Raw genomic sequence first — 26669 nt, 5'->3', positions numbered from 1 at the left:
ACTTGATCTGGGTCAATGTCAACCTGTTTGTTTTTTATTTTGTATTTCTCTCTGCCATTTCCTTGTGATTGTATAGCAAAAAAATCTTTCATAGCAAAAGTTCATAAAAAAGGGCCTTTAAAACACTAATTAAACTCTATTAAAACTTAACATTTTCAACTGATGCTAAAAAGGCCTCTGACCTCCGTAGGACTCCCAGTGCACAAATGAAGAACCCGTTCGACGTTGTATGTATCGTTAGTGGTGTAAATCCAGTGTTGGGCTGTGTATGTGTGTGTTAGACTGTGTGTGTGTGTGTGTGTGTGTGTGTGTGTGTGTGTGTGTGTGTGTGTGTGTGTGTGTGTGTGTGTGTGTGTCTGTGTGTGTTTGTTTGTGTGTGCGTATGTGTGTGTGTGCTTGTGTGTGTCATTAAAACACCTGTAATAATTTAGTTTTGTTCTTGTTTGGACTTTTTTCCTCCGATTTAGGAGTACATTTTAGAATGAACTCATGCTCACAGCCCTAAGGTGAAGTGAAGTGAAATGTTAGGCATTTGATAATGTGACACCGGTCGATCACACAAATACAGTGGAACAGTTCCTTCTTGTTATCGGAGTGACAGCTTATCAATAGTTATTGCAATAATAATTGCATTGCATTGCAATGATTGACTCTGATCTAGAACACACAACTTCCTGTTGCTGTGCTGGCATACTCACTGAAATTTAGTGGGGCCAAAGTGGGCGCAGACACGGCGTTGGCACAACCAAGCTGCCGGCACACCACCTGGGCATCGTTTATGCCTTATTCATCGTCGCTGACCGTCCCCCACTCACCCCTTGCCTTTACCTCCACTCTCCCTGCACAGGTGTTGCTGCCAGTCTCACCTCATCATAAACTGGAGAAAAAAAATATTAAAGAGGTACACATATTATAGTAGCTATATATAACAACAACAATAATAATGATAATAATAATATTAACTACAACAAGAATATTATTATTAATAATAATAAAAATAGTGTTGCTTCCACCTGACATGAAAAAGATTTGATGTTTTACGTTTGCTAAAAGATAGGGGAGCCTGTTCAAGTATTCATTCAACTGATAAGGTGACTGGCAGAGAGCAAAGTGCCAACACCAAGATCACCTCTGTCTATATGTGTTTTTGCAACTTGCAGGTCAAATCTGATCTCCAAGGAGCTACTCCCACCTGCCATACCCCGCTCACCTCCAAACAGAACAAAGACCCGAGCCCGAGCCCAGCACTGAGGCCTATCTGCTTACTGTGTGCATGTGTCTGTCTTCACACTCACGGCTCCAATACATTAATTAAGCTTAAAGTCAGAGGGAGAGAGAGAGGCACTTGGAAACACACATCAACAAACGTATACTAATATTGTGCCGTTGCACATCGGATGTACATACTCTATTTTGTTACATATTTTTGCGTATAGCAAAACGTGACGTCCAGCACTAACGCAAACGGCCGTGAGATGTCGATGTTGCATTGGTTTTGAAACATGGAATCCTTATTCTGTGGTTTCAAATGTTTTTCAAAACACTTCCCGCCACAGTTGCATCCGAAGTTTCAGTGTCTTACATAGCCTTCCTTTGCACATCACGAAGAATTAACCATCAATATCAAAACAAACACAACGTATTGTATTAAATCCCTGTGGCGTGTAGCGGGAGTGGGGTATGGGTGATTGTACTTCCGTGTTCTGTTTGTTATGTGACAGCCAGTGATTGTAGCGTAAAACGTTTAGGTCTTCCAAGTTCGAGTGATTACGGTTCCACCTTTTGTTAATAACTAATTATATTGTACGTGTTAATATAATGCTATATGCTACTACCTGTTTTAACGTCTTTACCCACAAGTCATATTCTGACATCGTATATAATCCCTTTTCCAATTGCCATTCACATGAACTACACATTTCAACTTCGCAGGCCTGCTCTGTCATAACAGTCGAAGTATTTAAAAAATGGAACGTAAACTTTTAGAAAGACATAATGAGGGGGCTCTTAAAAGAGCCGTTGTACTTTGTGTTGATGTTAATTTAAGCGCGCTCTCCGCGAATGCGACGGGCCAGCTGGATGTCCTTGGGCATGATGGTGACTCTCTTAGCGTGGATGGCGCACAGGTTGGTGTCCTCAAACAGACCGACTAGGTAGGCCTCGCTAGCCTCCTGAAGAGCCATGACGGCAGAGCTCTGGAAGCGCAGGTCGGTCTTGAAGTCCTGAGCGATTTCTCTGACCAGACGCTGAAAAGGCAGTTTACGGATCAGCAACTCGGTGGACTTCTGATAACGACGGATTTCCCTCAGAGCCACGGTGCCAGGCCTGTAACGATGAGGCTTCTTAACGCCACCGGTGGCTGGTGCACTCTTGCGTGCAGCCTTAGTAGCGAGCTGCTTCCTTGGGGCTTTGCCACCGGTGGATTTACGAGCGGTTTGCTTGGTTCTTGCCATTACTGCCGATGCTGGTGTAGTTGAATGAACATTTCCGCGGGAACATGGTCTTTTTAAAGCCTCCAACAGTGAGCTTCCCACTGATACGTCGCTACTTTGGTCTCCACTGATTGGACAAAATATTTGTACTTCCGGATGACGCCTGGAATTCGAACTATCGCACAAATCTTTTGCAACATTTCCTTACATTCAAATCTGCTGTTAAAAATGTACTCCATATACAATATACAGATAGTCTTCACTTTATGTAAGTCCGGTATAACCGATATACCTAAATATGATTCGAATTGTAGTCAAAATGAGACTGAAAAATGATGACGAAAAGTCACATGCCGTACAAACGTAGAGCTACACCGAAAGACACAAATGATAGGCTTCTGCAATTATAATGTCTAAATGTACAGGGGCAAACAATGTGAAAGAAAGCTAAATCATACGTAGCCAGCATATCTAGTAGGCTGTACAAAACTCATGTAAAAATCGTCTGCTGGATATAGTCGCAGTCACTGAAACTATTCTGATGGCAGTTTTTGAGCTTTCTTCTTGAAACTTGGACTTGTGTAGAACAATGTGGCAACCACTGTGATGGATATGACTTCATTCCATCACTCTTTCCTGTTCATAAATATAACTTCACAACTGGTCGAGGCAGACGTGCATATGCATAGGTGGAACGTTTAATGGCAACAACTAGTCTCGATTATCATGTCAAACTGTTCGGGTACTTTTCACATTTGAACCCAAGGTATCCAGGATCTCAGCAGTCAGGTACTCGAGCACGGCAGCCACATAAACTGGAGCCCCAGCACCGACACCGACACGGTTGCCCTTGCGCAGCAGCCTCTGCACACGGCCGACGGGGAACAGCCCCGGAGAAACGAGTCTAAAAGCCTTGGCTCCAGCCTATCCACCGGTTTTCCCACTACCGCTCATTGTGACAAAATAGCGATTATGCCTTTGCTGTACATCTTCTAGACTAGAGAGTGTAACAGCGCTGCGAACGGGGAGTGATTTTAGAGTGGAGCTAGCAGCAACTCCCTATGGCTGCGATGCAGAAAGAATAAGCCAATCAAAGGCAAGACAATTTTGTGTCACCTTGTGTGACGTATCTTTTAGTGGCCTTTTTTGTTAATCACTTTCCCGCTTCCTTGGCCACTTTCAAAACAAGAAAAACGTTAGAAAAAGCCGGAGCATTTAGGCGTGAATTTATAATTATAGACCCAGAATGCTACCATACTTTTTATCCTTTCATGGACAGATAAGATTTGCCGTTTCTAAACTTCCTCTCATGATATAAATGTTCAGGAACCATGCAATTGAGTCTCGTGGTGTAAAATGAATTGTACCACGTATGCTTTGTTTATTCCTTTTCCCAAATAGATGAAAATAAACAAATCATTATATTTGTATCGCTGTCTCCGTTTGCACGTCTAAATGCATTCGAAGTCGGCTAGTTTTTGACTGATAGTAATCCGGTCTAATCAACTCTGGGTAAATTATACCAAATAGTGCATTTACCAGGTCTTCAGCCAAATGTCCCGGGTGGTATTATGCTACGCCGGCTATTATGTTTCCACGTGAGGCTTGAGACAGACAATCCACTGCATCACAGGTGGTTTGCCACTTCTGGTCCACTTGCATCAGAAATGTAGTAAGCTAGACTGTAATGTATAGCTTACATACATTATATAATGTGATAACTACCTAGATGTTACTGTTACTGAATGTTTTAATTCGGAGTAAGAGCTTTAGGTGAAATTATTGGGTGGCTCTTAAAAGAGCCTTTGCTTGCGGATCATATAAACAGTTCTACCTCTGCTTAGGGGCAGCCCTCTTAGGTTTAGCCGCCTCAGGCTTCGCTACTGCTTTGGGCTTAGCAGCCTTGGCCTTCTTCGGGCTCTTGGCTGCCTTCTTGGGAGCTGCGGGTTTTGTAGCCTTCTTGGGACTCTTTGTGGCCTTCTTAAGGGTGGCTGGCTTCTTGGCTTTCTTCGGAGACTTCTTAGCCACCGCTGGCTTTTTAGCCACCGCTACCTTCTTGGGTTTCTTTGCTGCAGCGGGTTTCTTTGCTGCAGCAGGCTTCTTTGCTGCAGGTTTCTTCGCTTTAGGAGCGGCTTTCTTCACAGTCTTCTTCTGTGCCTCGGCTTGTGTCTTGTTCAGCTTGAAGGAGCCAGTCGCACCAGTGCCTTTAAGTTGAACCAGTGTTCCCTTAGCAACTAGACTCTTGATGGCCAACTTGACACGAGCATTTTTCTTTTCTACGTCGTATCCGCCGGCAGCCAGATCCTTTTTCAGAGCTGCAAGAGAAACTCCTTTCCTCTCCTTGGATGCAGAAATAGATTTCACGATCAGTTCGCCGACACTTGGTCCTGTTTGCTTTGGCCTAACAGCCTTCTTCTTCATGGCTTTAGCGGGAGGAGGTGCTGGGGCGACTTCTGCCATTGTGATTTGCTTTCTACTGATCGGACAGCAAGTGAGAGCTAGAGAATAACTGAGGATGCAGTGGGCTGGTATTAAAGTCGACATGAGAACCGTTCAGACTCAACTCAAAGAGCTGCGCAAGCTTCGCCTCGGCAAAACGCACAGATGTGTTTTCTCCTTTCCCATAGAGAGAAAAACAACTGTGATGAAACCGCAATTACAAAAAAATAAGGAGCCGGATTAAAAGAATAAAGTGTGTACTTTCCTGTAATGTAATCAGGGTTTGTAATTTCTGAGTATTCATGTTGCAACAGTTAGACAAACCTATAGTCATCGAGCAATTGAGGTTATCGACGGTTAATTCGTGGACACAACATCACTATTAAACGCATACAATAGGTCGCTGTGCATTTCATGAATAGCGAAAGATCAAGTTGCATGCCTCATTAAAACATAAAAGAGATGAAGAGGTACACTCTGAAGAATGTTTATGATCAAATTTCATCTGTTTTGAACGTGGCGAAACACAGTGCTGCCGCCGCACCTACTCAGCGTCCCTAGCCGTGGTGTTGCCTAGGACAGGATTTGGAGCCTTGGAGCAAATATAACTCGATTGGATGCGATTTTAAACCCCATATCATCACATTCATAGTTTTACACATATGGGACATGAATTCAGGCTAATGTATATGAAAAAAAACTGAATTCAATTGTTGTGGACTCATCGGGTGACTCGTTTTCCTGTCACGGAGTATTGTGATTTCGCTTATTATAATGTATGCATTCTTTGTACATGCATTGCTGTAACGTGTGAGGCCAGTTTAATTGAGAGTAGCCTAACTCTGTCAAACAAGGTTTCAGTGTTCAAACTGGTGACCAAATGTGTTCGAAGATTAGCGTTTTGTTTTTAATCCAGATCCATGTCATTTGATATGGAGCTATTAATGTAGTTATGCATGACAGAACACACGCACTGCAGCATACAGTCCCCACACTCACAGGATGTCTCTCTGCCCATCCCTCTCTTCCTTCCATATGATACAAGGCCTACAGACTACTGCTGTGAATGATGTTGCCATATGAGGCAGCATAAAGAAGAGGGATGCAGGGCGACTGGACAGACTGGTGAGGAAGGCGGGAGCTGTTGTGGGCACCGAACTGGACTGCCTCACAACGGTGACAGAGAGAAGGACCCTGAGTAGGTTGCTGACGACTATCTTGGACAATGTCCACCACCCACTACACAGTACTCTCAACAGACAGAAGAGCATATTCAGTGGCAGACTCCTGTCACTGTCATGCTCATCGGACAGGCTGAGGAAGTCCTTTGTCCCCAGGGCCATTCAGCTTTTTAACGCCACGCAGAAGGGGAGGGGGAGGGAGATGGACTTCTCTGCATGAGTCTACCTCAGTCTGCCCTCCCCTGCTCATCTCATCTCAGCCCCATGCACAGACTTTACCACTTACATATTCTGCACTATCACTTTGCTCTTTGCACTTTCCAAAGACACACACACACACACAAGCACAAGATCACTATCTTGCACTACCCATCCTCACAAGCACAAGCACAAGAACATTATATTTTTTTGCTCTATCCACACCAGCAGCACAAGATCACTTTCCTCACTTTCCTCCTGGACACCGACACTGTCAAAATCATTGCACTCTGTACAATAGGGTCAGACCCTTTCCTGTGTCTGGAAACACTCTGTGTGAATATGTTCTCCCTATGTGTATGTATATGTGATTTACGTATGTGTGTATGTCGGTGAGGTGTATAGGTGTATATGTGTATAAGCTACTGGATGACCTAAATTTCCCTCGGTATTAATAAAGTATCCATCTATCTATCTATCTATCTATGATACAAGGCCTACAGACTACTGCTGTTAATGATGCTGCCATATGATACAAGGCCTACAGACAACAGCTGTGAATGATGTGGCCATGATACAAGGCCTACACACTACTGCTGTGAATGATGTGGCCATGATACAAGGCCTACACACTACTGCTGTGAATGATGCTGCCATATGATACAAGGCCTGCAGACTACTGCTGTGAATGATGTGGCCATATAATACAAGGCCTGCAGACAACAGCTGTGAATGATGTGGCCATGATACAAGGCCTGCAGACTACTGCTGTGAATGATGCTGCCATATGATACAAGGCCTGCTGTGAATGATGCGGCCATGATACAAGGCCTACACACTACTGCTGTGAATGATACTGCCATATGATACAAGGCCTGCTGTGAATGATGCGGCCATGATACAAGGCCTACACACTACTGCTGTGAATGATGCTGCTCTGCTAGGAACTCAGGCTTCGCTGCTGCTTTGGGCGTGGCGGGCTTGGCCTTCTTTGGGCTCTTGGCTGCCTTCTTGAGAGCTGCAGGCTTTTGTAGCCTTCTTGGGAGTATTCATGGTGCAACAGTTAGACAAAAAGGTTATCAACGTTTAATTTGTGGACATAGCAGAACTATAAAAGGCCTAAAATCAGTTGCTGTGCATTTCACAAACAGCTAAAGACCAAGTTACAAGCCTCAGTTATCCATAAAGCAGACGAGGAGGCACACAAACATTTTTTTACAATCAAATTTGATCTGTTTTGAACACGTTGAAACACAGTACCACCTCGCCTGCTCCGCGTCTCTACGCCGTGGTGTTGACTACAGAGCATAAGATCTCAGGCCATTAGTAATAAGTGGCACGGTGGCTCAGTTGCTTGCACTGCTTGCACTGCTGCCTCACAGCAAGAAGGTCATGGGTTCGATTCCCGCATGGGGCGCTGTTGGCTCTGGGGGGCAGGTCCTCCCCAGAGTGCACAGTGCTCAGGTGGGCTATCTCCCGGGCCTTTCTGTGTGGAGTTTGCATGTTCTCCCCTACAGTAAAAACATGCAAAATAACAGAACTCATGTCCATCCCTGACCAAAGATGGACAGTTCACTTCACTTGGTCTTCGGGCGCTGCAAAGCTGCCCACTGCTCCTGGGGGGTCCTTGAGGAAGGACGGTCCAGGATGGGAAAAAGCAGAAAATAAATTCACCGCGACCTCAGGCCTACCTGCGTGTGTGTCCTGTGTCGCCTCCATATATGCACGTGTGTGTTCCAGTGTGTCGTGTGTGCCATTAAAAACCTGACAATGGTCTTAATTATTATTATTAAGTCGACTGGATGCGAATAGTAACCCTATATCAACACAGTAATAGTTGTATGAAGATGCAACATGAATTTAGTGATTAATAAAGAGATCACGTCAATTGTATACTAAAGTCATAGTGTGATTTCGTTTTGATTTGAACTTCAAATGTAAAATCAGAGCTGGGCGTGTGAAATTACAGGGTTTTTGCTCCTCTTGGTGTTTTTTTTGTATTGCTGTAACGTGTGAGACCAGTTTTGGTAGCATTTGGTGGACGTAGCAGGCAGCCACATCTGTGTGAACTGCAGTGCGTGTTTAACTGAGCCTAAGCAGGCCTAAGTAGCCTAAGCCTGTCAAACAATGTTTTAATGTTCAAACTTGTGGCCAGATTTGTAAGAAGATCGAATTTTTTTTTAATCAAATCCATGTCATATTTGATAAGGAGATATACATTTTATGTATTTTATGTAGTTAAGTTCTGTATGCAGAGCACACTCAATTATCTTGCACTGCCCACACTCACAGTGTCTCTGTCTCTCCACCCATCCCTCTCTTCCTTCCAAGGGTATCACCATGCGTTTCTTTGGAAGAACAGGATTATTAAAAGAAAATAGCAGCATGACGTTTCATCTCCCTCAGGATATTCCCATGGGCGAGTTACACTATGAGTTACACTATGCGCCTCCGCCACACAACTGATTTTGATTGGGCCGTGGTTGCTTAATTCCTCTGTTTCGCCACAGAGACACTATCTAAATAGAGTTGGTTATTTTAGAAAAATAATAAAAATGTTGTCAATGTCTCAAATAAACTAAAATACAAACGAATGAGTTCATAATTAATCAAACTAATTACCAACCTACAGTTTGCAACACAACAACAACTTGAATCTATCCATTCGTTTACAACCAACATTAACGTTTAAGTAAAATCTGTGATCAGACACAAATAACAGTTATTTATTTCAAAGGTCTGGGGTATTATCTGTCGCATACAAACATCAATAATGCATCACAGTGGGATATAGCCATCTCAAATTAGGGCTATTTCTTTTTGTATCTGTGGCATACATCAATCATGGATCACAGTTAAGATGTGGCCATCTCAACATACGGCTACTTCTCCTTTCAAAGGTAGGGCTACATTGTTTCCTAACTGAGGACAAGGGTTAAGCGTGTTGTCTGGGCGTGTCGTAGTGACGCGTAGAAGTCTTCAAAGAGGTCCTCTGACTACACATAAACACAGCGGTCTGAGCGTTATCCAGTACGTCATTGTCGGACTTGAACACTCCTGAAGATGAGCGGAAGAGGAAAAGGCGGCAAAGGACTGGGGAAAGGCGGCGCCAAGCGCCATCGTAAAGTTCTCCGTGATAACATCCAGGGTATTACTAAACCTGCGATTCGTCGCCTGGCTCGTCGTGGTGGCGTAAAGCGTATTTCTGGTCTCATTTACGAAGAAACTCGTGGTGTGCTGAAGGTGTTCCTCGAGAACGTGATCCGTGATGCTGTCACTTACACTGAGCATGCTAAAAGAAAGACCGTGACCGCCATGGACGTCGTTTACGCACTGAAACGCCAGGGCCGTACTCTGTACGGATTTGGTGGTTGAAGACATAACCGGCTTCTTTCAACTCAAAGGCTCTTTTAAGAGCCACCCACGTCATCTTTAAAAAGCACCTACCCAGAACCTGCGGTATTGAAATGTATATTTAACGAAATCAACGTTGGCCATTCTTATTGCGATAAAAGTACTAGCTGTCAGCGGTGATCTCACAATTCGTGGGAGGCGCTGAGTTGGTCTAACGGCCCCTCCCCTCGTTTATTAACCAATGACACTTTCCTTGGTTATGGACAGGGGGAATAATGCCGAACTCCAGTTTCATACGGGTGTGTATAGAAACAGCATGTCTACCTCTTCGCCATTACAAGTGCAGAAACTAGCCAATTATTATGCCTGAACTAGCGAAATCCGCTCCGAAGAAAGGTTAAAAAAAAGCCGTAACCAAGACCGCAGAAAAGGGAGGCAAGAAATACAGAAAGCTTTGCAGTCTATGTGTACACAGTCTTGAAGCAAATTCATCCCCACACTGGAATCTCTTCTAAAGCGATGAGCATTATGAATTCCTTCCTGAACGACATTTTCGAGCACATCGCTGGGCAGGCTTCCCGCCTGGATAACTACAACAAGTGTTCCACCATCACCTCCAGGGAGATCCAGACTGCAGTGCGTCTGCTTCTGCCGGGTGAGTTCGGGAAGTACGCCGTGTCGGAGGGAACAGAGGCTCAAATTAACATGTATTTCGTTCTTGTTTCTACATGAAGGTCCTTTTAAGGGCCACCCACACTTTTCGTAAAGGCACTTCCACTATGTTGCAGTGTTCTGTGTTAGTGTGTTTTATGTAACCTGTAATATAGTTTTTCACTCAACTAGATTAAGGGGGATCTATTAACAGAAATGGACTGTAGTATTCATAATTAGGCTTTTAGTAACAATAATCACCAGTAATGACCAATCGTTTTGTTTTCTTCATCTTATCTTTGAAAGAGCCCTTAATATTTACGTAGCGGGCGCGGTCTCAACCACGGAGTCCTCCATGTTGTTGCACCGCCTTGATTCTCCTGTAGCCCTGAACTGATAAGATGTATCACTGGCTCTAGAACGTCTGACGGCCATCGTAGGTGTTATCCTACACGTTTGGAAAGGTAGGGGTTTTCAGTTGGTTGGTCTGCAACCTCACCGTTACGTGCTACATGCTACATGCTACTAAATGCACTAGACAGGATGTGCCAGTGTTCTCCATGGGTAAATGCAATGAATGAAGCAGTACATTGACTTGAACTTTGTACGTATATCAAAGACTGAATAAAGTAACTCTCCACTGCAGGTAACATGTTTTTGTGTCTTCATTTGGGACATACTACAAAGCAGGTTACAGTTATGCACAGGCACACATTTCCATACACACACGTCTTGTGATCTGTGCCAACTATTCGGGTAACATGTTTTAATTTCTTCATTTGGCACATATTACAAAGCGGGTTACAGTTCTGCACAGGCATTCAGTCCAAATGGCATGTGTGCTCCCTATGGAGGGGTGGAGTTGTGATCTTGCATGTGTCAGTAGTAGCTCTGCGTCTGAAGCCACGGGATCGTACACAAATGCAGGCCAAAGTGTGCGCGCACACATACAAATGCAGGCCAAAACACACACGCACACACACACACACACACACACACACACACACACACACACACACACAAATGCAGGCCAAAGTGCAGCAGGCCAGTGCCTCTGCTCTCAGTAAACAATGCTGTGAAAGCTGAAAGAACACACACACACACATGTGAACAAGGGTTGTACACACACACACTCACATATGTGAACAGGGGTTGTGCACACACACACACACGTGAACAGCGGTTGTGCACAAACACACACACACATATGAACAGAGGTTGTGCACACACATACTGTACATGCACGCGCACACATGCACACACACATACACACATGTGAACAGAGGTTGTGCAAAGACACACACACATGTGAACAGAGGTTGTGCACACACATACATGCACATGCACACACACACACACACACACATACTTACATACGTGAACAGAGGTTGTGCACACACACATGCACACACACATACACACATGTGAACGGAGGTTGTGCACACATACATGCACACACACACACACACACACATGCACACACACATACACTCATGTGAACGGAGGTTGTGCACACACACATGCACACACACATACACACATGTGAATGGAGGTTGTGCAGACACACACACACACACACACACATGCACACACACATACACACATATGAACAGAGGTTGTGCACAGACACACACATGTGAACAGAGCTTGAACACACATATGTGAACAGAGGTTGTGCACACACACACACACACACACACACACACACACACACAAACACATGTGAACAAAGGTTTTTCTAGCACACACACACACATACACATGTGAACAGAGGCTGTGCACACACACACACATACACATGTGAACAGGGCTGTGCACACACACACACACATGTGAACAGGGGTTGTGCACACACAAACACACGTGAAGAGGTTGTACACACACAAACACACATGAAGAGGTTGTGCACACACACACACATACACGCACACACAAACACATGTTAACAGAGGTTGTACACAAACACATGTTCCCAAGAGCAGTAGTGTGACAGAGCCCCTGGTGGTGGTGAATGGCTATTACACTGCATTACCAAACATGATTGGCTAAGTGAAAGGGAGAAGAGGTGAATGGCCACTCGGACACACATGCTCACATTCTGAGTTGTGTATTGCATTGTTCATGGCACAAAGCTCAAAACAAACATTATAAATATTAATTATAAACTAAAAATTGAAATAAAAAATAAACAACAGTACTCGTATTTAGTGTATTTTGCAGACAGTTTCATCCAAGGCTATTTACATGACATATAAAAAAACAATAGAGGTTTACGGTTAAGACACTACTGTAAAAGCATCCAAACAACAAACACCATCTGTGTCTAATGGAGTGATAGATACCCCTATTGGTGGTTAATGGTCATTGCTATCAGGTGGCTGTCAGACAGGGGACTCATAGGGAAGGATCACACACACACACACACACACACACAAACACACACACACACACACATACACACACACGTCTTGTGATCTGTGGAGACTACTCATGAAAGCTCACCGTAAAAAAAGAGGAAGGAACACAAGTTGGTTGCCTAATGCAGTGGGTCGTTTAGAACAGGGCCTGTTAGAGCCTGACACACACATGTCCCCTCTGAGGAAGAAGGAGTAACTCATTTGACTGTAGTTTTATTGTATTTTATTTTGTTATTCATTTAGTTTACAGTCTACTAGTTTGTGATGGGTCGGCCATTTTGATAGCCGGACACACATGAACACACATGCACACCCCTCAGGTTGTGTGGAGGCGGCAGTGGTACAGTAGGTAGAGAAGTCGTTTAGTAAACAGAAGGTTGCTAGTTCGATTCCCTGTCGAAGCGTCCTTGAGCAAGACACTGAACCCCTAATTGCTCCTGATGTGCAGTGTGCCATCAGTGTAAATGTAAAATGTGTATACATTGTAAGTCGCACATATGTAAGTCGCTTTGGATAAGCGTCTGCTAAATGACTAAATGTAAATGTAAATGTGTGGAAGTGTCCCACTTTCGGTGCTAATTATTCGAGAGAAAGCTAGTGGTGGAAAAAAAAAAAAAAGAGAAGTAGGAGGAGGAGAGAACACATAAGAGACGAGTTCTCTTCCTGTTCTCGAGGTCAACCACAGACTGTTCAGTTTTAGACGTATTTGTGTTCCTGCTTAGACGCGACTGACGCTGAAGATCGCTCTCCACACGGTAAGAGTTGTGTCTGCTGTACTCTTTTTTTTTTACGTTGATTACTGAGGGTTTGAAAAACACTTTATCCAATGCATGTTCTAGGAAACTGAGTGTATGTGTTGTGTCTGTTCACATGTTCATTGGTATTGATCACGCACCCTGATGACACTTAACAGCTGTTTCTCGTATGACTGAACAAACTGACTGAACACCACCGTTTTCTGTTTTCAGTTCCACCATACCCAATGAATGAATGAGTGAATGAGTGAATGAATTAATGAAACGATTAAGCGTCTAATGAAGAAAATGGCCCCCTCTCTCTCTCCGGCACGGATTCTTCTTCTTCTCTCCATGACCCAAGGTAATGAGACATGCTTTAGGACAGATGTGAACTATGTTTCTGCTTGGTGTTAGACGTGACTGATCGTGTGGTACGATAAGGAAAACATTTATTATGAACTTATAAAACTGTTTGTTGTGATTTAAAAGTTGATTTAATTATATGAAAGTATTTGACACTTTCATGCCTTTAGTATTAGGGACATGGAAACATCCGTTTCTGCATCATAAACACACAGCCACACAGGAAACCACAAACCACACACACATAACACACCCACTCACACACACACACACACACACACAAACACGCATAACACGCCCACTCACACACACACACACACACACACACACAAACACGCATAACACGCCCACTCACACACACACACACACACACATACACAACACACAAACACACTTAACAGACATACTCACACAGATAACACACACACAGACACACACACACACACACAAACACACATAACACACCCACTCACACACACACACACACACACAAACAGACATTACACACATAATACACACACACACACACACACAAACAAACACCCACTCTCTCTCTCACACACACACACATACATACACACGTGTGTTTTTCTTTTTACATCTTATTTAGACTTTCAGAAGTTCATCTTCAGAAACGGAATACAGAACACGTGCACCAGACCTTGAAAAAACAGAGTACTCTCAGGTTTTAACTGGGATCCTGTGTTTTGGCGACCTTGCTGGGCATTTTGTCATTACTTTCTCTTTTGCTTTGTTCTCCATGTGCTCTGTGTGTTTACTTTTCTGCCTTGTGGTTTTGTTTATGTTTTCATATGTGCTTTTGTTCCAAGTGTTCTTTTCCCAGCCCCTCACCTGTCACGTCACTTCCTGTCATTGCTAGTTCCCATCAATTTCTTGTGTTTCCCATATTGTTTCTCATTCGGTGTAACTGGTCTGTGTGTTCATACAGACCAGGCCCGGCCTGTGCTACTCTATTAGCACTGCATGCTAGATGAGACAGGGCCTGTGCTAATCTGTTAGCACTGCTAGATGAGACAGGCCCTGTGCTAATCTGTTAGCACTGCATGTTAGATGAGACAGCGCCTGTGCTAATCTGTTAGCACTGCATGTTAGCTGAGGCAGGGCCTGTGCTAATCTGTTAGCACTGCATGCTAGATGAGACAGGCCTGTGCTAATCTGTTAGCACTGCATGTTAGATGAGACAGGCCCTGTGCTAATCTGTTAGCACTGCTAGATGAGACAGGCCCTGTGCTAATCTGTTAGCACTGCTAGATGAGACAGGCCCTGTGCTAATCTGTTAGCACTGCATGTTAGATGAGACAGGCCCTGTGCTAATCTGTTAGCACTGCTAGATGAGACAGGCCCTGTGCTAATCTGTTAGCACTGCTAGATGAGACATCTTACTGGCATCTGCTCATCTTATCTGCTCCTCTTATCTGCTCATCTCATCTGCTCCTCTTACAGTCAGCTGCTCCTCTTACTGCCACCTGCTCCTCCTTAAAAAATGAGAAAGAAAAAAATAATCTTTTTTTCATGTGCTTAAATAGAGCTTAAATAGAACCCGCAGACAGACAGGAAACCACAGCTTTCAGACATCTGCACCAATCACATGCACACACACACACACACACAACTTATAAATCATTGCATTGCATAGTCGTTAGGTATCTATGAATGCATGTATGAATGTGTATGTATGTGTAGTATTTATGTTATTTATTTTGATTATTTGCTTATTCATGAATGAATTTAGACTTTCAATGGTGCAATGGTTCAATGCTAGCATGCACATGTGCAGAGAAAGAACAGAGAGTCTGGTAGATCTGTCTGCCAGAAGTGTTGTTCTACAGCAGTGTTATATTGGCACACACAATATTGACACACAACATCAATTAATCATAACTTATGTACATATTTCTGAATACATGTTTGTTTGGGTGTATTGGAAGTATGTAATTATGTCTATATATCAGATTGGACAATTTGATTTAGTATTTTGACTTTCTTCCAGGAAAACAATTATTCTTATATGGTGTGTGTTTTGAATTCAGGTGTTTCTGGTCAGAAATGGACGGTAACTATGACTGATTACGAAATCTGTGCTGTGACTGGATCATCAGTGGTCATGCCCTGCTCTTTCACTCATCCTCCTGGGCTCACAGTCACTACTGTATACTGGGTGATTAATGCCAAAAAGGATAAAAACCTCCCTAATCTGTCTAAGAGCTCAGAGTATAAGGATCGAGTTAAGTACAGCGCAGATATAAAGAAAAACTGCACATTGACTCTGAGTGATGTGAGAGTCACAGATACAGCTTCTTATTACGCCAGGATTGAAGCAGGGCAGAAATGGATGTCAGCTAAAGTCACCCTCACAGTCACAGGTAAAGCCAACAAGTTTTTAGTGTTCACTCCTACACTTCGAGCTGAACACTGTCTTGGGTCCTCTTTATGTTGGTGTGGCCGGCCGTAACATACATTGGATCATTCATTTAGTTGCTGATAATGATTCAGTAATTATCTCATATTACAGAAATATAATGAGGCTACAAGTTACCATTTACTGAAATTATTATTGATCTCTTCTAAAGATGATCCAGACCTTGTTGTCCAGATTTCTGGAGCAGCGATTGAGGGAAAAAAAGTTAAGCTGAGCTGCATAAGCCACTGCACTTTGAAAAAAAACTCCAAGACAACGTGGAAAAGCAATGGGAAGATTGTACCTGATGTGCAAACAGACAACAATCTGCTCATACTCCACAACATCACGATTGAAGACGAGGGCAACTATTCATGTGCATTGGAAGACCTGGAGGCTCATCCATCTCCACCAATGAAGCTAAATGTTATGTGTGAGTACAAGAGTAAACATTAATATGCCGAAACCAAGCAGTGCCTAAAATTATATTGTTTATTATCCTTGCATGGGTATTAGTAACACATGTGGGACAACCTGTAGTCAATAGATTGTGTTTTCTTTCTTCTAGACCCTCCAAAGAAGACCTCTGTTTCTGTGAGTCCTGATGGTGAGATACTTGAGGGAGCTTCTGTGACTCTGACCTGCAGCAGTGTTGCCAACCCACCAGTGGACAGCTACACCTGGTATAAGATACATGGACAAGCAACATCTGTGGTGGGATCAGAGCGGATTTACAACATCCCCATGATCACCTCTGGAGACAGTGGCAATTACTCCTGTGAGGGAAAAAACCAACATGGTGGCCGTAATTCTACAGATGTTCCTCTGGATGTTCAGTGTGAGTAGAAAACACGAATTGCGAAATAATTTCATTATCACAAAATTAAAGATCAACCAGACATTTACTCAGCCTTTGTCACTCACTTTACTCTGACTAAACCAATGAAATCATCTCAGGTAATCAATTACCTTGTAGTGCAAGTCACAGAAAGTAAAGGTTTGTTTGTTTTATTTGTTTGGTGTTCAGTATTTGTTTGCTTGTTTATCAGATGCATCAAAGAACACTGCAGCGTCAGTTAGTCCCTCTGGTGACATAGTGGAGGGCAGTTCAGTGACTCTGACCTGTATCAGTGATGCCAACCCACCCGTGCAGAGTTATACTTGGTACAGGAAGAATGAATCGGCAATGTCAACGATAGCAACACAACAGGTTTACAGCATCAGTACAGCCAGCTCTGAACACGCTGGATTGTACTACTGTCAAGCAGAGAGCGTTCACGGGGCCACAAATTCTACAGTTATTCGTCTGGATGTTCTCTGTGAGTACAGTGGGAATGGATAGACGAATCAAGGTTTAAATGTGCAGTTGGTTTTTACTAACATCAAAGGAGGTGGTAGATATGATACAGTTGTTTTTTTTTGTCTTTAATTAGATCCGCCTAAAGGGACATCAGTTTCACTCAATCACACTGGTCACTTAGTGGAGGGCAGTTCAGTGACTCTGACCTGCAGCAGTGATGCCAACCCGCCCGTGGAGAACTACACCTGGTATGTGAAGACTAGAGATACAACTGCCCGACTAGGCTCAGGGAAGAGCATCACCTTCAATCTGACCTCCACCAATGTTGGATTGTACCACTGTGAAGCAAACTCTACAATTGCCTCCCAGAATTCTGCTTCAGTTGAAGTTTCTTTGGCAGGTAAATAGTGATTTGGTAACACGGCTAGTTTCTAACTTTTTAACAATTTACTACTATTTAAACAATTTTCTTATTACCAGGTCCCCACTGTTTGCCTGATGTTTAAAGTCTGCTTCAATGCTCGTGGTTTTATGCTGAATTATTTATTTGTTTATAAAGCAGGCCCAAGGTGGCAAAGTGTGCCTCCTATTGCTGGAGGAGCTGTTGCTCTCCTCGCTGTTCTCATAGTGGCCCTGGCTGTCGTGATGTCCCGGTGAGTGTCAAACAAGTGTTTATTGTAAATACTCCAGAAAGCAAACAAGTGTTTATTGTAAATACTCCAGAAAGCAAACAAGTGTTTATTGTAAATACTCCAGAAAGTATTTATCTGTTCCATGAGTGTTTATTGTAAATACTCCAGAAAGCATTGCTCTGTTCCATGAGCGTGATACTGGTCTGACACACGCCCCATTGTTTTCGTCTGTGTGTTTATTTTTCTCTCAAAGGAGGGGAAAGAAGACAATCAGCTCAACCACTGACTTGAGAAATACAGATAGGAACACACAGGAGTGTGATCAGGTGATTAGCATGTTAGCATAAACATAATACACTAACCACAGATAGGAACACACAGGAGTTTGATCAGGGTATTAGCATGTTAGCATACACATAATACACTAACCACATATAGGAACACACAGGAGTGCGATCAGGTGATTAGCATGTTAGCATAAACATAATACACTAACCCCTGTCCATGCCTTTCCACATAAAAACCCTGCACAAAGGAACTGTACTACAGCGGGACACTTTGTCCTCTTTGCCACTCCCTGGTAGCGCACAGTATAGTATGGTACACTTTTCCCAAACTGTGCAACTTAAGGGGACATTTTTTAACTTTGAGGATTTTTTCCACTGACTGGGACTACACAGTATGGTTTGGCTCATTGATGTTGCCCATTACTCCACTGCAAAATGTGCTGTCCCACATTCGTGCTGATTTTGGTTATCAGGGATTGTATTACAAGAAAACTCTTTGACCCTCTCAAAATGTCCCCTCCCCAACCCCACAGGATGAGGCCGATAATGATTATGTCAACGTCAATCCGGTGACCTCTGACCCCACCCTGAGAGTGGACTCAGGCGGCCCAGATGACGTCCACTACGCCAGCGTTCGGTTCAAGAGCTCCAGAGGACAGGAGGTGCCCCTCTACTCCACCGTCCAGAAGCCGAAACTCCGCACACAGCAGCAGCAGCAGAGGGTGGTGGAGGAGGCGGAGTACGCAGCAGTCAAGTTCTCTACACACAACACTGCCTGCAAGTGAGTAAAATAGGACATTACACATAGAACCATCAGTCTGAACAGACAGCCGTGCTGATGTTAGATGCAAAATTAATTTACTATTCAATCAATCAATCAATCAGTCAATCAATCAATCAATCAATCAATCAATCAATCAATCAACTTGGTAGTGAGTAGAATGGGACATTGAGAAACTACTGCATAGGAAATGCACAAGCGCAAGATCTTCAGGGTATACTGTACGTTACTATAATTGAATCAACAGCTTGTTCAGCCCAATCTCACATGTGCTCTTTGGTAACTGAATTAAAAGCCCGGCATGGAACAAATAGAGAAGAGGTGGTGCTACTATTAGGATAAGTACGGTACTTTCTGTAGGTTTTCTGTCCACACCCTCGGCTGCCCCCTAGTGGCAAGAAATGTCAGTGCAGATGCAATGCTATCCACACAGTCCATTGTGTCCTATGAAGACAAAAGGCTAGTACTCTTCCATCCATTTACTTTCCAGATCAGGATCTCCAGAGAGTAGAACGTGATAGCTTGACCCATACGTGTTGCTTATAGGTTGATATGTTGTACTGATTTAGATTCACCAAAGCATTGACCTCTCATGTCAAAAGGGAGTATGTGTAGTTTCTAAGGACCTTCATGACTCAATGCCTTTATTTCTAAAAGCCACGAAAGTGAGTCTGAGATGTCTCAGCATTCTCATGAAAATGCAAAAAAGACTGTAGTGGTTGAGCTGTGAAGCATTCATTCATCTATTCATCCATCCATCCATCCATCCATCCATCCATCCATCCGTCCGTCCGTCCATCCATCCATCCATTCAGTCATTCATTCATTCATTCATTCATTCATTCATTCATTCATTCGTTCATTCATTCATTCATTCATTCATTCATTCATTCATTCATTCATTCATTCATTCATTCATTCGTTCATTCATTCAGCCATTCAATCATTGCATTATTCAATCATTCATATTTCCATTCCACCAAGAATGTATTCATTTAGCAGATGCTTTTACCCAATGCAATTTACAGTGAGTTACAACACCATACAGTCCTCTCCACTATGAGTGGCACCCCTGGTAAATATGAGTATATGAGGGGTATAAGAAAGTTCACGCTGTCACACTGAAGAAAAAATAGAAAAACCCAACCTTTGATTGAAGTAAATGAATTCTGAGGATTAACAAAAAACATCCCTAATCAAGAAATCATTATTTTAAACAGAATCACACGTGCCTCAATTCATCTTACGAACATAATGTAACTGAAGCGTTTCATTTTTTTCCCCATTGATATTATACTTTTTTTTTAAAGTTGATTTAAAGTGTTTAGGAACTTTCAATCGGTAATCCATGACTTCCCGTTTCACTGGGGTATACATATGAGGTGACACAGAGGCCACATTCCCTTATTCATTCTTCAACATGGGAAAACAAAAGTGTGTCACATTGAATATTAATGAACATGTTTTCTACTAAGAAACCGGCAACAAATTGTAAATACATTGATATTCATAGATTGTTTACCTTTTTGCTGTAAGTGACTTTTTGCCCTGGCTTGTGTGAAGTAGTGTTACATAAAAATACGTATCTCTTCAGTATAGCATATGACATTTGGTCATATTCAGCTTTACTCTTGTGAAACCCGAAAAGACGTCATGTTATGTGTATATACAACGTGTCATAGGGCAGTCAGGATTTTTTTTCATGTTATCCTGTCAGAATTTTATAAAGAATATATATATGCTATGTGTGGCAATGAACCAGTTATTTTCTTTTTCCTGCAATGAGAGTATATAATGTAGAGTAAACTTTAAAATGTTAAAGTGTGTCATAGATTATCTTTTTTTTAATAGTTGCATTATAATCTGCATTCTGTGCCATCTATAGTTAATTTAATAAGTTATTTCAAATAAAATATATTTTAAAGACATAATGTCTTGGGTTGTCTTTTCATATCAATTTGATTCAAAATGTTTCTGTTTTGTTCTTGGACTTGCTGACATGCCATTGGTAGCATGAATGGAAACTTCTGTAACAGGAAACTAACCTGAAGCTATGTGTCCATCGAGCCACAGCCAGGTTAAGATAAGGTCATAGGTCACATTAAAGCCTCCTCTAGAACACTCCTCTTCACCTTAAGCTATGTGTTCATCGAGCCCATAGACATAGTATACATGTATACTATGTCTATGATCGAGCCCCCAGCCAGGTATGGGTAAGGTCATAGGTCACATCAAAGCCTCATCTGCCATGTAAACACTCTTGGTCTTCACACATGACAGCTCCTGCCTGTCTGGAGAGGATGCAGTCCTGATGCAGTCCTGTTCTGGAGATGGTCCATGGGATTCCGTACCATATGTGCCAGCTGTGCCATTTTCACTTTTGCCCTCTGAGCTCCCCCTGGTGGCTGAACTGTCATGGTGCAACGAGTGACACCAAGCCAGAGAACAGAGATGCTGCAGAGGGAGCTTGATGGCTAGTGGGGAATACACAGGTGTTTATCTGTCCTTCACATGACCATATGCTATCAAAATGAATTTGAGGATGGTACCAAAACTAGTTACCTATTAAACCATACCTCGAAACGTTTCAAATTGCTGCAACACACATTTAAAATACAGCTTTATTTGTAGCCGATAACACAGATGGGGAAAACACACTGATGTAAAAAATAAAAATGCTAGTGTGTGTGCAACCATTCGGAAACGGCAACATTGTAGGACTATGGGCAGGATATTATGATGGCTAAGAATTAATGTAATATCAGTGATACTTTCAGTGGTAGAGCTACAATAGCTTGTACGCAGTAAATGGCGAATCTGCTTTTCACTATTTACTCTGTTCAGGTCCAAATCATATTTGAACACAGACTTTCTGGGTGGCTCTTAAAAGATCCTTGTAGAAATCTGTTTAATACAGACTGATTTATTTTGATTTCTCGGTCTCCTTCGTCAACAGCACAGTGCGGATGATAGGCAGCACGCCACCCTAAGCGATGGTCGAGCACCGAGCAGCTTGTTCAACTCCTCGTCGTCGTTGCGCACTGCCAGCTGCAGATAACGGGGAATGATACGAGTGTTCTTATTGTCGCGGGCAGCGTTACCAGCCAGCTCCAGGATCTCAGCAGTCAAGTAGGCTACTCGAGCACAGCAGCCAGAATAAAACTGGTGGCTACGCTACGCTCGACATATTTGCCCTGGCGCAGCAGCCTGTGCACAGTACCAACGGGAAAGACGGCGTTAGACTTCGACCTGAGTTTTCCTCTATCGCTCATTGTACTCGCTCAAGGGTCATGCTTCCACGCTATCCGGAAGAAAATGAATAAAACTGCTGTGGAAAGGGAGTATGTTTATCGGAGAGCATTTTGATTGGCTGAGATGTGTATAGAAGTAGCCAATCAAAGCTCAGAAAATGCTGTGCCACCTTGTGTGACGTAGCCTTTGGTGGTTATATTTTGTTTTGTTGATCACTTTCGCGCCCCCTTGACGATTCTCAAAAACTATCAAGAAATAAAAACGTCTGTAAAAGCATCCGTATCTAGGCATGGGTTTATACATTTAATCCAGAATGGACTCTCCCAGGCTTTTTATTTATTTTCCTTTCATGATTTGGTGTTGATAAGACTTTTTCTTGTGATGTACTTGTTCAGGAACAGTGAAAAAGTATATCCTGATGTTGCGTTACGGTCGAGTGAAACGAATTATACCACCTGGGATTTGTGAATAATTTCCCCCCAAATCATGAAAACACTGGAAACCATTTTTATAAGGCCACATAGAAACCTTGTTTAAACGAACATTACATGTTGATGTTACCGTGTTCTCTGGAGTACGAGCTTTTGGAGAAATGATTGGGTGGCTCTTAAAAGAACCTTTGTTTAAGTCACGAATACTTGAAGCTAATCGCAGTTTACCTCTGCTTAGGGGCAGCCCTCTTAGGTTTAGCCGCCTCAGGCTTCGCTGCTGCTTTGGGCTTAGCAGCCTTGGCCTTCTTCGGGCTCTTGGCTGCCTTCTTGGGAGCTGCGGGCTTGATAGCCTTCTTGGGACTCTTTGTGGCCTTTTTAAGGGTGGCTGGCTTCTTGGCTTTCTTCGGAGACTTCTTAGCCACCACTGGCTTCTTAGCCACCGCTGCCTTCTTGGGTTTCTTTGCTGCAGCAGGCTTCTTTGCTGCGGGTTTCTTCGCTTTAGGGGCGGCTTTCTTCTCAGCCTTCTTCTGTGCCTCGGCTTGTGTCTTGTTCAGCTTGAAGGAGCCAGTCGCACCGGTGCCTTTAGTTTGGACCAGTGTGCCCTTAGCAACTAGACTCTTGATGGCCAACTTGACACGAGCATTTTTCTTTTCTACGTCGTATCCGCCGGCAACCAGAGCCTTCTTCAGAGCTGCAAGAGAAACTCCTTTCTTCTCCTTGGATGCAGAAATAGCTTTCACGATAAGCTCGCCGACGCTTGGTCCTGTTGGCTTGGGCTTAACAGCCTTCTTCTTCGGGGATTTGGCTGGAGGAGGAGCTGGAGCGACTTCTGCCATTGTGATTTTTTCTTTATCGAGCTAACGGCGAGTGAGGACTGGAGGATAGAATGGGCTTCAGAGGCAGTGGGCTGCTATTAAAGTCGAAATGAGAGCCGTAAAGACTCAACTGAAAAAGCTCTGCAAGCTTCGCCTCCGCAAAACGCACATTTGTGTTTTCTCCTCTCCCATATAGTGGAATACAACTGTGTTGAAATCGCAATTTCAACAAAATAAGGAGCCTAATTTAAAGAAAAAAGTCTGTTCTTACCTTTAAAGTTAACTAGGCTTGTAAAATGTAAGTATGCATGGTGTAACATTTAGACAAACCTTTAAGTCATCGAGCGACCAAGGCAATCAACGTTTAGTTCGTGGACACAAAATAACTATAAATAGCATAACATCAGCTGCTGTGAATTTCATAAATAGCTAAAGACCAAGTTGATCGCCTCTGTAATCCTTGAAGGAGATGAGGAGGTTCACCGAAATATTTTTACAATCAAATTTGATCTGTTTGGAACGTGGCGAAACACAGTGCCGCCGCGCCTGATCAGCGTCTCTACGACGTGGTGTTGCCTACAAGGAGAGAACTCCGACTAAGTCGATTGTATGAGAATTTGAATCCTCTATCAACACAATAATAATTGTATACAGATGGGAAATCAATTAAATGATGAATACAAAGATAACTTCAGTTGTTGTTAACTCATTGGATTTCACGTTGCAGTCACGGAGTATAGTGTCATTTCGTTTGGTTTGGATTTTAAACGTAAAATCAGACGTGTGAAATTACTATTATTATATATTATTTTGTGAGGCCAGTTTTGGTATCATTTGGTGGACATAGATACCTGCTCAAATACTGGCATCTAGAAACCAAGGTACGTGCCATGGACTGAGTCAGTGATATTTTACTAAAATGTACAAAGAAATAGGTCTACTAAATTCCAAGTCCATGTCATGTTTGATACGGAGAGATAATTAATTGTATGTAGTTATGTTCTTTATGACAGAACACACGCACTGCAGCATACAGTCCCCACACCCACAGGATGTCTCTCTGCCCATCCCTCTCTTCCTTCCATATGGTTCAAGGCCTTCAGACAACAGCTGTGAATGATGAGGCCATATGATACAAGACCTACAGACTACAGCTGTGAATGATGTTGCCATATGATACAAGGCCTACACACTACTGCTGTGAATGATGCGGCCATGATACAAGGCCTACAGATTACAGCTGTGAATGATGATGCCATATGATACAAGGCCTTCAGACTACTGCTGTTAATGATGCTGCCATATGATACAAGGCCTGTTGTGAATGATGCTGCTCTGCTCAAATACTGGCATCTAGAAACCAATGCAAGTGTCATTGACTGAGTCGGTGATATTTTACTAAAATGTACAAGGAAGTAGGTCTACTAAAAGTAAACCCCCACCCTTATATACATGCAGGTCCCTCACAGGATTGCATATCACAAAAGTAATTCGCCAGTATATGTATGTCAAAAAGTCACAAATAAGGCCTATCCACAAAAATACACATTCGTAACATATCCACAGTGCTCTTGTGCAGGGGTTTTTAACTGGGGGTCCATGGCCCCCTGGTGGTCCGCGGCGGCATTGCAGGGGTTCCGCGACATGAGCCTATGTTGATCAGTTCACCACTGACTTTTTATTTTATTTTTATAAATATACCTGGGCCCGTAGATATATTTATGTCAATCTAAATAGTCTGAATAGCCAAGTCGCATTGCCAAAAATACTGATGTAGACCCATATTCAGCGAAGAAATTACACTGACAAGTGCTATAGGCGGAATATGTGCGCGTGGGGAGGGGGCGTGGCGGCGGCGGTTCATTCTTACAGCAAACTCTTGCTTATTTACTAACCGGAGTTAGCACTGAGCAAAGTAAGACTCTTACAGCAAATCTTTCTTATTTACTAACTGAACTCAGCACATAGGTTCTAAGTTGAGGGCCGAGAACCTTTGAATCTTAAAACAAAGATGGACTTTTTAATTTCAACTCTGCAGTAATTAGGTGAGGGTCTGTTGTTTGCAGAACATGACTTCAACCACGTTCCAGGGTCACTTTGGAGTCACCTTGTGTCACTTCTCGCACGTCTCCTGGCACTCTTATCTCTACCATCTGTCTCTGTTCCTCTCCAGCGCTCAACCACACAAGGGTCAAACTGAGGACAGTGAAATGGAACCGAGGTTGTTACGTGTTACGTGTGGCTTTGCAAGCCGAGTCTCAAAGCGAGAGGTATGACGTGTTGTCTGGGGAGTGTTGCAGTGGTCTCAGTCCTGTAATTGAATATATTAACCTCAGTAGAGATCTCAGAAACATGGACATACTGCCCCCTACAGGCTACACCCCTGTGGATGTAACACATCACTTAGAGTCTGTGAATGCTTCAGCATATTTGTTATATTTCCTGCTTTTGACCCAAAATTAATGGTAAACACCATGAACTGGTTTGATGGGTTTTTCAACTACCCATTAGAAAAGAGTTCATACTCTATATGTGTGGTCAGCTACCAATGAGAGGAGTTCACACTCTTTATGTGGGGTCAGACACCCATGGGAGGAGTTCATACTCTATATGTGTTCATCCTCTTTATCTGTGGTCAGGACTGACAGCAGAGCAACTGCTACTTCTGCTTTTCACTGCTTGTGCTTAGTGACGTGACGTGCAGTCACAGATAAGAGGAGAGAGCAACAAGCACTTTGAGTATTCTGTAGCCAGAGACTCCCACACATTACACGTGTAGTCATCATCCTCTGAGCAGCCAGGTATGTTCATAACCTTTGAATGTCTTTCTCTTAGGAACAAGTCGTAACTTTAGATTGTTCATGTGAATGTGTAACTGATTTAGTAAGTTGTACCTGATAAATGAATTGTGCGTGCTCTGATCCATGCCTCTGCTGAGATGATCACTTATTTAAACACAACCAGTGAAAATTCCACTGTG

General features: G+C 43.0%; 5 protein-coding genes and 1 pseudogene across 5 annotated transcripts; 2 read left to right on the top strand and 4 right to left on the bottom strand.

Moving 5' to 3' along the window:
• Nucleotides 1-866: 866 nt before the first annotated feature.
• Nucleotides 867-4919, bottom strand: LOC105904074 (histone H1-like). Its single transcript, XM_012831904.2, has 2 exons — nucleotides 4267-4919; nucleotides 867-877 (listed from the first exon to the last, which is right to left on the bottom strand). The coding sequence occupies exons 1-2, from the start codon at nucleotides 4890-4892 to the stop codon at nucleotides 871-873; spliced, it is 633 nt and encodes a 210-aa protein (XP_012687358.2). The 5' UTR covers nucleotides 4893-4919; the 3' UTR covers nucleotides 867-870.
• Nucleotides 2021-2488, bottom strand: LOC105904075 (histone H3). Its single transcript, XM_012831905.2, has one exon. The coding sequence runs from the start codon at nucleotides 2451-2453 to the stop codon at nucleotides 2043-2045; it is 411 nt and encodes a 136-aa protein (XP_012687359.1). The 5' UTR covers nucleotides 2454-2488; the 3' UTR covers nucleotides 2021-2042.
• Nucleotides 4920-9309: 4390 nt separating the features above from the next.
• LOC116219069 (histone H4) lies at nucleotides 9310-9640 on the top strand. The gene has a single exon (XM_031561991.2). It carries the CDS (start codon nucleotides 9314-9316, stop codon nucleotides 9623-9625), a length of 312 nt encoding a protein of 103 aa, XP_031417851.1. The 5' UTR covers nucleotides 9310-9313; the 3' UTR covers nucleotides 9626-9640.
• Nucleotides 9641-13193: 3553 nt separating this feature from the next.
• LOC122128792 (B-cell receptor CD22-like) lies at nucleotides 13194-19596 on the top strand. Its single transcript, XM_042703590.1, has 10 exons — nucleotides 13194-13427; nucleotides 13641-13770; nucleotides 15824-16156; nucleotides 16364-16624; nucleotides 16760-17029; nucleotides 17241-17510; nucleotides 17625-17891; nucleotides 18051-18144; nucleotides 18377-18449; nucleotides 18944-19596. Exons 2-10 carry the CDS (start codon nucleotides 13707-13709, stop codon nucleotides 19193-19195), a joined length of 1884 nt encoding a protein of 627 aa, XP_042559524.1. The 5' UTR covers nucleotides 13194-13427; nucleotides 13641-13706; the 3' UTR covers nucleotides 19196-19596.
• A 1837-nt stretch (nucleotides 19597-21433) lies between these two features.
• Nucleotides 21434-22840, bottom strand: LOC116219280 (annotated as a pseudogene).
• Nucleotides 22841-22936: 96 nt separating this feature from the next.
• On the bottom strand, nucleotides 22937-23790 carry LOC105894478 (histone H1-like). The gene has a single exon (XM_012821004.3). It carries the CDS (start codon nucleotides 23708-23710, stop codon nucleotides 23099-23101), a length of 612 nt encoding a protein of 203 aa, XP_012676458.1. The 5' UTR covers nucleotides 23711-23790; the 3' UTR covers nucleotides 22937-23098.
• Between the last annotated feature and the right edge of the window lie 2879 nt (nucleotides 23791-26669).

Source organism: Clupea harengus, chromosome 24 (genome assembly GCF_900700415.2).
Source record: "Clupea harengus chromosome 24, Ch_v2.0.2, whole genome shotgun sequence".
Taxonomy (NCBI): Eukaryota; Metazoa; Chordata; class Actinopteri; order Clupeiformes; family Clupeidae; genus Clupea; species Clupea harengus.
This window is presented reverse-complemented; position numbering and strand designations above follow the sequence as displayed.

Excerpts from the sequence above, each read along its gene's own strand:
- LOC105904075 (XM_012831905.2), bottom strand. The coding sequence starts at position 2,453 with ATGGCAAGAACCAAGCAAACCGCTCGTAAATCCACCGGTGGCAAAGCC.
- LOC105904074 (XM_012831904.2), bottom strand. The coding sequence starts at position 4,892 with ATGGCAGAAGTCGCCCCAGCACCTCCTCCCGCTAAAGCCATGAAGAAG.
- LOC116219069 (XM_031561991.2), top strand. The coding sequence starts at position 9,314 with ATGAGCGGAAGAGGAAAAGGCGGCAAAGGACTGGGGAAAGGCGGCGCC.
- LOC122128792 (XM_042703590.1), top strand. The coding sequence starts at position 13,707 with ATGAAGAAAATGGCCCCCTCTCTCTCTCCGGCACGGATTCTTCTTCTT. Across the intron at positions 13,771-15,823 it reads TCTTCTCTCCATGACCCAAG|GTGTTTCTGGTCAGAAATGG; the intron begins GTAATGAGACAT and ends TTTTGAATTCAG. Across the intron at positions 17,511-17,624 it reads TATTCGTCTGGATGTTCTCT|ATCCGCCTAAAGGGACATCA; the intron begins GTGAGTACAGTG and ends GTCTTTAATTAG.
- LOC105894478 (XM_012821004.3), bottom strand. The coding sequence starts at position 23,710 with ATGGCAGAAGTCGCTCCAGCTCCTCCTCCAGCCAAATCCCCGAAGAAG.